General features: G+C 40.7%; 1 protein-coding gene across 1 annotated transcript; it reads right to left on the bottom strand.

The window, feature by feature from the left end:
• Window positions 1–550: 550 nt before the first annotated feature.
• LOC150033029 (uncharacterized) lies at window positions 551–5,786 on the bottom strand. The gene is made up of 2 exons (XM_090305874.1): window positions 5,611–5,786; window positions 551–1,487 (listed from the first exon to the last, which is right to left on the bottom strand). The coding sequence occupies exons 1-2, from the start codon at window positions 5,784–5,786 to the stop codon at window positions 551–553; spliced, it is 1,113 nt and encodes a 370-aa protein (XP_090162000.1).
• Between the last annotated feature and the right edge of the window lie 4,946 nt (window positions 5,787–10,732).

Raw genomic sequence — 10,732 nt, 5'->3', positions numbered from 1 at the left:
TAAAACAATGCCTTCAGTCACCATAAAGTGACATTTTTCCCAATTCAGCACAAGATTTATTTCCTTGCATCGAGCGAGGACGACCTCCAAGTTATCCAAGCATGATTGGAATGAGTCTCCAAAGACTGAAAAATCGTCCATAAAAACTTCAACGGTCTTTTCCAAGAAGTCAGAGAAAATTTCCATCATGCACCTTTGGAATATTCCAGGTGCGTTGCATAGCCCAAAGGGCATGCCCCTGAACGTGAACGTTCCAAAGGGGCAAGTGAATATTGTCTTTTTCTGATCTTCTAGGTCAATTAAAATTTGGTTATAGCCAGAGTATCTATCAAGGAAACTATAAAATTCTTTTCCAGCCAGTCTATCAAGCATTTGGTCAATGAAGGGAAGAAAGAAGTGGTCCTTCTTGGTTGTCGCGTTGAGTTTTCTATAGTCCATGCAGATGCGCCAGCTCGTGGCAGTCCTTGAAGGGATGTACTCATTATTACTATTGACTATCACTGTTGTTCCCGCTTTCTTGGGGACGCATTGAACTGGGCTTACCCAGCTGCTATTGGATTTCTTTCTTGACCACTTCCTTCATTATGGGATTCAACCTTCGTTGAGGCTTAATCGAACCAGTCTTCCCTTCTTCCAGCCTGATTTTATGCATGTAATAAGATGGGTTGATGCCACGGATGTCAGCTAGCGTCCAACCTATTGAATGCATGTGCTTTTGCAACATCTGCAAAACAGAATGTTCGTTAGGCTCAGTAAGATTCATGAAAATAATTACAGGTAAGGTTTTGTTTGTTCCAAGGAAAGCATATTTAAGGTTATTAGGTAACAGTTTCAGCTCAAGTTCTGGTGCTTTCTCTAGTGATGGACGCGTTGGTTTCGTCTGCCACTCACTCAGACTTGGCGGCTTGGGGTCTTTCATGTTTTCTTCCAACGCGAGGACCTCACAAACTTGGGTCACTTCCTCTTTAGGCAACTCTATTCTGTTCAGTTGACATTCTTCACTATCTGGGAACTTTAATCCGTTTAACACATTAAACCTCACTTCTTGATTGTCTACGCGCATGGTCAAATCTCCCTTATGCATGTCTATTAATACTTTCCTAGTTTCTAGAAAGGGTCGTCCAAGAATAATTGGTACATCCCTATCTACTTCATAGCCCAAGATGATGAAATCCGCTGGGAATATGAAGTTGTCAACTTTTACCAGAACGTCTTCAATCTTTCCTTCAGGGTACTTGATCGTCTTGTCAGCGAGTTGAAGAGTTATAGAAGTGGGTTGTGCTTCACCAATTCCTAATTTCTTGAAGATTGAGAGTGGCATGAGGTTAATGCTTGCTCCAAAATCATACAACGCATGACCCACATCCAACCCTCCGATCGAGCACGGGATTGTGAAGCTTCCCGAGTCCTTCTGTTTCTTGGGTAGTCTGTTGCTGGCTAATGCATTGCACTTCTGCGTTAGTGCAATTACTTTTGTCTCGCTGACTCTGTGAAACCCGAATCTCTATTTTTCTTACTTAAGCAAGTGATAAAAGGAATTAACTAAGTGAAAGTTAAATCCTAAGTTAAGGGGAAGGAAATTTCTAAGTGTTAAGTAGATTTTCTTTGAATAAATTAAGTTAGCTTTAATTGGGAAAATTGTGATGAAATTTGTTAATAAGTAGGATGATGAAACAACTAGTGTGGAATGGGGATTTGAAAAGAAAGATATGGAATTGAGTTGGAAAAGTTGGGGAAAAATAATAAGTAGGTTGAGCTAGTGTGGAATAATATGGAAATTAAGTTTAGAAAATTTGGGGAAAAATTCGGCTAAGTATGGAGAAATTAGGCGAAGTGCGTTATGGCCGAAGGACTGAGGAAAATATGGAATTTATGTGAAATGCGGAAAATATGGGAAATTACTTTGGGAAAAATTTGGAAAATCCATGTAAAAGTATCACAAAGTGGTGAGCAAACGGACACGGAGAACATTTTCACAGTAGCTAAAGATTGGAAAGAAAGTTGGAGAGAAAATGGGAGAGAGCAAGATTGGAGAGAAAACTGGAGAGAAAGTTGGAAAGAAAATGGGAGAGAGCGAGATTAGAGAGAAAATGGGAGAGAGTAAAATTTGAGAGAAAGATGGAGAGAAAATGGGAGAAAATGAGATTGGAGAGAAAGTTGGAGAGAAACTGGGAGAGAGCGTGATTGGAAAGAAAGTTGGAAAGAAAATTGGAGAGAGTGAGATCAGAGAGAAAATGGGAGAGAGCGAGATTAGAGAGAAAGATGGAGAGAAAATGGGAGAGAGCGAGATTGGATAGAAAGTTGGAGAGAAACTGAGAGAGAGCGAGATTGGAAAGAGAATGGGAGAGAAAGTTGGAGAGAGCGACACCACCGAGATTGGAGAGAGCGAGATTATGAGCGAGAAAGTGGGAGAAAGCGACACCACCAAGATTGAAGAGAGCGAGATTATGAGCAAGAAAGTAGGAGAGAGGGACACCACCGAGAGTAGAGAGAGCGACACCAGCGAGAGTAGAGACAGTCAACTGCTGCGCCTCAACGCATTTCAGGTCGATACACACAGCGCCTAGTATCCATCGTTTACGGCTGAGAGCAGCCTATGCATGCAACAATGTCTCGTCTAGTGCTGTTTTCGAATGCCTCGCCCACGCAAATGTCGAAGGGCCTCGCCTGTGCATTGAACGGCCAGGCAAGCACCTATGCGTTGAATTTGGCTGCGTTATTGTGGATTATGCGTTGAAAACCCTAAGTTGAACACATACAGAGGGTGAGGTCACAAGGGCAAACGTCAGCCAAACCATGTGTCTTCTTGGGATAAATTCTTAAGGGCTAAGGAATTGTGATGGACGCATATGAAAAAGACACTTTGGGCCAAGATGATGCAAGCTTGCGTTGATAACAGGAGAGGTAAACACTTTGCCATGCAGCCAAGTAGGTGGTGTCAACCAGGGGAAATTTGGATGCCTATAAATAGAGCCTTTGGGACTTCATTCTCAAATCACAAAATCAGAAATTATGTAAAAAGAGAAGGAGAGTAGAGCGCATTGGACAATGAGGGTTGAGAAGAATACATCAACTTGAGACGAGGAGATCTCCCAATCTGCTCGTGCGTTTAGAGTGATTTCAAAGCCATCGGAAAGCTCTAAGAATCTAGTTTTCAAAGGGGCTGCTGGAGGAAAATCTCGAAGTAATCAGGCTGGAACATGAAAAGAAGGCAGAAGGGTCAGGTTGTCGGATTAGTCTAGGCCAGTCTTGAAGATTCTGTGATTCCAGTCAAAACACGAGAATTTATAAGCTGAAATTTTAGGGTAAGATTTCTGAGACATTTTAGAATAAGTTTGTAGAAGGAAGTATTTCCAAATAAGGTTCAAAACTATGAGTAATCTAATCTTTAATTTGAATTTGGATTCTAGGGGTGAAAAGGAGCCCGAGGAGCCACTAGAGTGAAAAGCTCCTAGGAAGTCAAGGTGGGTGGCTAAAATGTTTTGAATAAAACATTTTGCTTAAACTGTTTGATTACAACGTGTTATAGAAAGCATGTTTTCAAGAATATTCTCATGCCTACAAGTTTTATGAAGTGATTTCCAAGCAAGTTGTGAATTATGTTTTGAACGCATGCATGTGTGAGAAATTGTTGAAAAACTATTTATATGTGTTGATTTGATCCAACATGCATTAACATCTTTTAAGTCATGTTTTATATGTGTTATACTTTACATGCTTTGAAGAGAAGTCGTTTATGACTAGTTTTACTAAAATGTGATACCGAAGGACATTTGAGAAGGTATCCACCCAACTAGATACTGAAGAACATTTGAGAAGGTATCTATTGGTACCGAAGGACGTTTGAGAAGGTACCAAGCCAATAGGATACTGAAAGACGTTTGAGAAGGTATCCTAGTAGCTCGATACTGAAGGGCGTTGAGAAGGTATCTGAGCAGAAGTACCTAATTTGTAAGGGTACTTAGTGTGGCCATAGGTGAATAGAGTCAAAGATTGAACAAAAGGGCTCTCTCTGGACTAGTAGTTGATGTTGGGATTGTTTTACCCACAGTAGGGTACGTTGGATTGAGAAATGATTTTACTGTTTTATGATTAAAACAGCTTTATATGTTTTACGCTTGGAAAATGTTTATGCTGCAGTACAAGTACTGTAAATTTTATGTTTCAGTTAAAAACTCATTACTAAAATCATGCATGAGAATTCACTATGTTTTCTCGTTCACTCACTAGGCGTAAGCTCACCCCATCTTCAAATTTTTTGTTTTCCCACCACAGGTAACGATCAAATCCTCTGAAGATAGCTCTGTGTCTGCTCTGCCACTAAAGGACCAAAAGACTTGTAACCGTTTGCTAGGTGGTTACTGTTAATATTGTACACATGTTACTATTGTTCATATAGGGACTAGAGTTTGTGGGTTTTGGGACTTGTAAATCTGGTGTTGTAATGACTCTAAACATATTATATTTCTAAGTTAATAAATTGTGGGCCTAAAGACGTCCCGTTGCATATGAATTATAATGGGTATCAGAGTTATTCCGCAAGAGTTATTAGGAAGTAAGTGTCAGCCCAAGGGTTGGTAACTGTTGCAGTCACGCCTTTCTCTAGGCTAAGAAGGTGGTCTGGGGTGAGGTGTGACAGACTCTCCTTTTCTTTGTCAAAATATACTTAAAAAATTTGACGTATTTTGGCATTTTTTTCAAGGCTTCTACAAGTGGAATATTGATGTGCAGTTGCCTCAAGAGTTCAAGAAAATGCTTAAATTGTTGTTCATCATTCTTCTTCATCAAGCGTCTAGGGAATGGTGCATTCAGTGGCACCGCAAGTTTTCCCACATTAGACATGCTTGGCTCCGAATGGCTCGTGGATTCAGGCATTCTTTCTTCTTGATCTTCTAATGCTGTTGGGCATGTGTTGAGTTCTTTTGAAGGATTTTTGTTTCTTGGGTTCATGGTTCTTTCTTTAAGAGCTTTTCCACTTCACAATGTCACTGCATGACATTGCTCCTTTCCATTGTTATTCCCCGAGGTTTCCGTGTTGCTAGGCAAGTCTCTAGGTTGCCGATTCTTCAACTCATTTGCAATCTGCCCCACCTGTATCTCCAGGTTTTTGATGGACGACGCCTGCCTTTTGAGAAATGCGTCATTCTAGGCGATATACTCCTTTAATAGGTTTTCAAGCGGAGATGCTGAACTCAACGCATGACCTCCTCTATTAAATGATTGTTAATGCAGTTGATGCGTTGGCTGGAATGCAAGTGGTGGTCCTTGCCTTTGCTACTGGTTCACCCTTGGGTAGTGTGGCTTCTATTAATTACCTGTCCAAGAGAAATTTTGATGGTTCCTTCATTCGGGATTATATGTGTTTGAGAATGGGTTGTTTTTAATGAAGCATACTGATTGTGGATTTTGTGGGCAATCAGTGTAGGAATGGGGATCTCCACAGCCCACACAGCTAACCATGGGCTGTACGAATGTTTCTACCTAATTTACCTTTTGCTAATTTGTGTGTCCCCTAGTGACATGTTCTACAAAAGGTTTGTCATAATAGCCACTTGTGCAGAGAGTGTGGCTATTGTGTTAGAATCAATAGAATTCAAATTTTGAGATCACCTCTTCCTTTCTACTCTTGCGTCGGAAGTATCATCCACCCATTCCATATTATGCTTAGCAATGTGGTCTAATATTTCCTTAGCTTTGGTATAAGATTTGTCCATGATACCACCAGCTGCAGCTGCGTCGATTGCCATCTGAGATGCTTTGTTCAATCCACCATAGAAAGTCTCCATCTAGATGGTTAATGGTAATCCATGATTGGGGCAATTCTTGACTAATCCTTTGAAATGCTCCCATGTGGCGCTCAAGGTTTCAGCTTCTTCTTGCTCGAATTTCATGATCTCTCTCCATCTCCTTGCGTTGGTGGTGGGTGGGAAGTATTTTTGCATGAATTTCTCCACCAATTTTTCCCAGGTTGTGATCTCACCAGGCTTCAGAGAACTTACCCATTGCTTTGCGTCGTCAGCAGAGAATATGGGAACGAAGATAGCCTGATAACTTCTCAGGTGATTCTAGGAATCACAAATGAGTTGCACGTTTCCAGGAAACGTTCCATGTGGGCATGAGGGTCTTCTCCCCGAGCACCCCAAAATTGTCCGACTGTTTGGAGCATTTGTAACATCATAGATTTCATCTCGAATCTTGTCCCATCTGGCATTGGATATATGATCCCTAGTGAGAAATCATACAATACAGGAGATGCACACTCCCTTATGAGACGTGTAATACTGTTTTCCATTATGATAGGATTTTACGCAGCGTGGGCTAGTTGTTGAGCTAAGTTTTGATTTGCTTGTTCGTCCGCCATTTGTTGTTGCCTGGTTTGTTGTCTGAGAAGTTGTTGCATTAAACTACGACGACGATTAGATCGATTTCTTCGTCGGAATGTCCTTTCAACTTTGCGGTCATATACAAGTTTAGGAGTGCTCTCCTTGCTCATAAACGTTTACAAGCTTAGGCTTAGCTCGTAATACTCCCTCAGCGGAAGTGTTCCTACAAAAGATACAAGCAAAATTTCTTGTTAGTTTTGTTGCTGAATCCCCAGCAACGGTACCAAAAACTTGTTCGTTGATTTCGTAATTCAAGCTTAGGAGTGTATTGTATAAAATAATTTGGAAAAATAAGTTTAAGTATGAATGATGCGTGATGCATTGATGTATTCGTAACGCGTTTATGTGTTAGAGATGTGCAACAGAATGGATGAGACTCCTCTATTGACGTTTAAGTTTTCCTAAATTAGATCCAAGTATAAATCCAATTTAGGTTCCTAGTAAGTCTAGGGTCGAACTCAGGGATTTAAATTAAGCTTACACAGACCTTGCGTTGTAACTGTTGTAGGGATATACTAAATGTATGGAGAAATGCGTTATTTACACTAAGGTGCTATGTGTTTGTGCAAGAAGATACAAAAGGGTTGAGTAGAGAATGATGTGTCATGTTTAAATGGATTTTGATGCAAGTGATATGCGTCGATCTAAGTTGGATGTACACGAACTACAATATGATGTGAATGAGATGGTTTTTCTATCTTTGTTTATGCGTTAGACTCTATTCAACACTTCTCAATGCGAATATCATACAGTACCTATCTCTAGTATGTATGCGTCAAACACAGGATGCAATAAAACACCAGTGAGTCTATTTCTAGATGTAGTAGGTGTTCCAACTTGATGCTGGCTTACTTATTCTCTCGAATAGTCTAAGCTAAAGATAATTTTACCAATTGATTTAGTTGGCTTAAGCGTTTGAAATGGAATTTTGCATGAAGTATAGATGCATCCAACATAAACAAGAAATAAACAATGGCAAAGTATGATAGATCAAATATGTGAATTTATAAAGAAGCTGATTGTCTTTACAAAAGCAATACTTAATCAGATGAAAGGATGAAAGCGATGTGTAAGATGAAATGAAATGAGTCAAGTCGCAGAGTACAATCTCTTGCTCTCTTTGGCTCAATTCTAGTTATGTACAACCACTTGTGTAAGAGTTGGACGAAGTGTCTCTCTCGAGCTTTGCTTCCTCTGCTCCTTGATTGGCGATGATGGTGGTTCTCTTCCCTCTTACTCTTCTCGGTACCACAGCACAGCTCTAAAGATCTAAAACTAAGACTAAGCTAACACTGGAACTAAAGATTGAGAGTTGACAACTGGAACTTTTGAACTTTTAACTCTGGAGGGATTTCTTCTATTTATAGGCATTGGTCTTCTCCAGCATGGGCAGCATTAAAGTCCATACCCTGGTCAGCCGCTTGACACTTAGATGCTTTTCAGACGCCACCCGCTGCAGGTGCCCATGCTTGCAAGTGGTGATTTGACACAAACGACCTGAATCAATGAATCTTCCTTATGTTGAATCCCTCCGACGCATGGCCCATGCATTAGACTTTGCCTGCGACACTTTTCTTAATCATGCGTTAGCCTCTGGTTGAAATCCTGAAATATCATGCGTTAGTGCCGCAGTACTTTAGTAATAAACATTCTTTTGCATGAGTTTGATAATGTTGGAGTAATTCCATGCGTTTCTTCTAAAAATGATGAGATTTTGTCATTCAAAATCCTAATTGTTCCAACTTAAGAGCCACAATAACTTGTATTTCTACAAGTTATCACTAGGCTTGAAAAGGTCAAGTTAGAATCTAGGCTCGAGAGAGTCAGATTAGAATGCATAATCAAGAGATAGGAGCTTAGAAATAAGTACTGTTTGCTATTAATGCATCGTATGCATCCTAGAGATAGGTTATGATTGTATGCGGTTACTTTGTCTTTGTATGCATCTTGCATCATCACATAGGGCAAAAGTAGAGATTTAGGAACAAGCTCTATGGACATTTCCCATTCATCACATGTGTTCTAGAATTAGGAGTTACCGCATTTGCATTGGAAAATGATTTGTCGTCACATGAGTATAGCATGATCACATAGTTGAACGCATTCTCGGGAAACGCTAGCTAAAGACCTTCTCAACCTGTTCCTCCGCATACTCAGTGTATCTACCGCATAATCAATCTTTTTCTCAAATCTGCTGCATCCTTTTATTACCGCATACAACAACCCAAAAACAACTCTTTAATTTATTGGTTACCGCAAAATCTTCTTAAAAATTATCACCGCATACCGTTTTCCTTAGTCTCTAAGTTTGAACCTGGACTTACCAGGAAACTCAGTAGGATTTATACTTGGATTCTACTGAGAAAACATGTTGCACAACACATTTCCATCACCACATAAAATAACACATCAAGTTTTTTATGCCGTTACCGGGGACTTCGACAATTCAGTGTACTAATGGTAATTTTTCTGATTTCTTTGTAGCTCTCAATCTCTGGCGAATTACGACCCAAAGATTGAGGGATGTTTTGACGAAGACTGAGAGATAGCCGCCAACAACAACCAACAGATAAAGATAATATGGCAGAGCAGCCTGAAAATGGAGCACCAAATGAAAATAATGTCATGGCGAAACCAATCCTACTGGCAAACAATCACAATAGGCCCATTCGGAACTATGCATTGGCCAACCTCTATGATTTCTCCCCAGGAATCATGAGGCCTACTCTTGATGGATCTCGATTCGAAATGAAACCGGTGATGCTGCAGATGATCCAGACTGCTGGACAATTTGGAGGAAGGTGTGGCAAGCACCCGCACGCCCACCTTTGGAGCTTCATAGAAACCTACAACACTTTTCTGTTCCCGAATATCTCTACCGAAGAAGTTCGACTAACTTTGTTTCCATTTTCTCTATGTGATCAGGCAAGAAAATGGGCGTACTCTCTCGAACTGGGGGAGATTACTTCTTGGGAACAAGTGGTGGAGAAGTTTATGAAGAAATACATCCCACCAATTGAGAATGCCAGGAGAAGGAAATTAATAACAAATTTTGAACAAGAAACTGACGAATTGCTCAGCAATGCTTGGGCGAGGTTTAAGAGGCTGGTAAGAGACTACCAACATAACAGCTTACGAGACTGCTTACAGATGGATATCTTTTACCAAGGACTAAACACTACTTCGCAGACCGCTGGCAATGCGGCAGCAACTGGAGGTCTACTGGACAAAAAATATGAGGAGGCTAAGAATATCCTTGATCACATTTCAAAAAATCACGAGGGCTAGAGAGAAATCGATCAAAGATTAAAAATTGGAAACAATGACGCAAACAACGGGGCCATCGCATCCCTTCAGAACCAAATGACTGCGATGATGAGTTTGATATAAGGCATCATAATTAACAGCAGGGGAGCTTACAAAGGGCAAGTCAACGCAATTGCTCAAACGATCGCAAGTTGTGTTATATGCGGAGATGTGCATCCAATGGAAGAATGCCCAGGAAATCCGCAGTTAGTAGGCTTCATAAAGAATCCTTATTCTGACACGTACAACCCCAGGTGGAGAAACCACCCCAATTTTGCATGGAAAAATCAACAACAAAGCTTTCAACCAGTGGCGCAAAAAGAAGGGCCACCCAAATTTTTCCCGCAACCAACGGTCCAATGCACAACCAAGCCAGTAGTTCACAGACACCGCAATCTTCGTCCTTAGAAAGCTTACTGAAGCAGTACATTGAGAAAAAAAATCAGCATTTCAAAATCAAGCAACGTCCATTCAAAATCTCGAAATTCAGCTAGGACAGATTGCGAGCGAACTTAAAAATAGACCACAAGGAGCTTTGCCGAGCTCAACTGTGCTCCCTCGCAACGCTAGGGTACAGGAAGGAACAATGCTTAGAAGTCTCCTTGCTAAGCAAAAGAACGACTGCGGAAGTAGAGGAGGAACCCATCACGACCAACTTGAATGCAGTAACAACTAAAGACCCATTGACATGTAATTCAAAAGAGCCCACGCAAATGAAACAAGAAGTTGCATCCACCCTCAAGCTTCTAGATCATGAGATAGAAAGGTCCTACTACCACTATCTCCGCAAAGATTGAAAAAGAAATAGAATGATGAAGAAAAGATCACGACAGTTGCAATAACATAAAATGCGATGATCCCACAAAAAATGTGCAACCCAGGAATCTTCACGATACCATGCTCCATTGGAGGGGTCTATAGTGGCCAAACACTATGCGATCTTGGGGCGAGTATAAACATAATGCCGCTATCAATCTTCAAATGATTGAATATGGGCAACCTCACGCCCACGACAAAGACTCTCCTACTTGCGGACAGATCCC

The sequence above is a fragment of the Benincasa hispida genome, chromosome 10 (assembly GCF_027475165.1).
Source record: "Benincasa hispida cultivar pf3 chromosome 10, pf3_genome.v1.1, whole genome shotgun sequence".
Lineage (NCBI taxonomy): Eukaryota > Viridiplantae > Streptophyta > Magnoliopsida > Cucurbitales > Cucurbitaceae > Benincasa > Benincasa hispida.
This window is presented reverse-complemented; position numbering and strand designations above follow the sequence as displayed.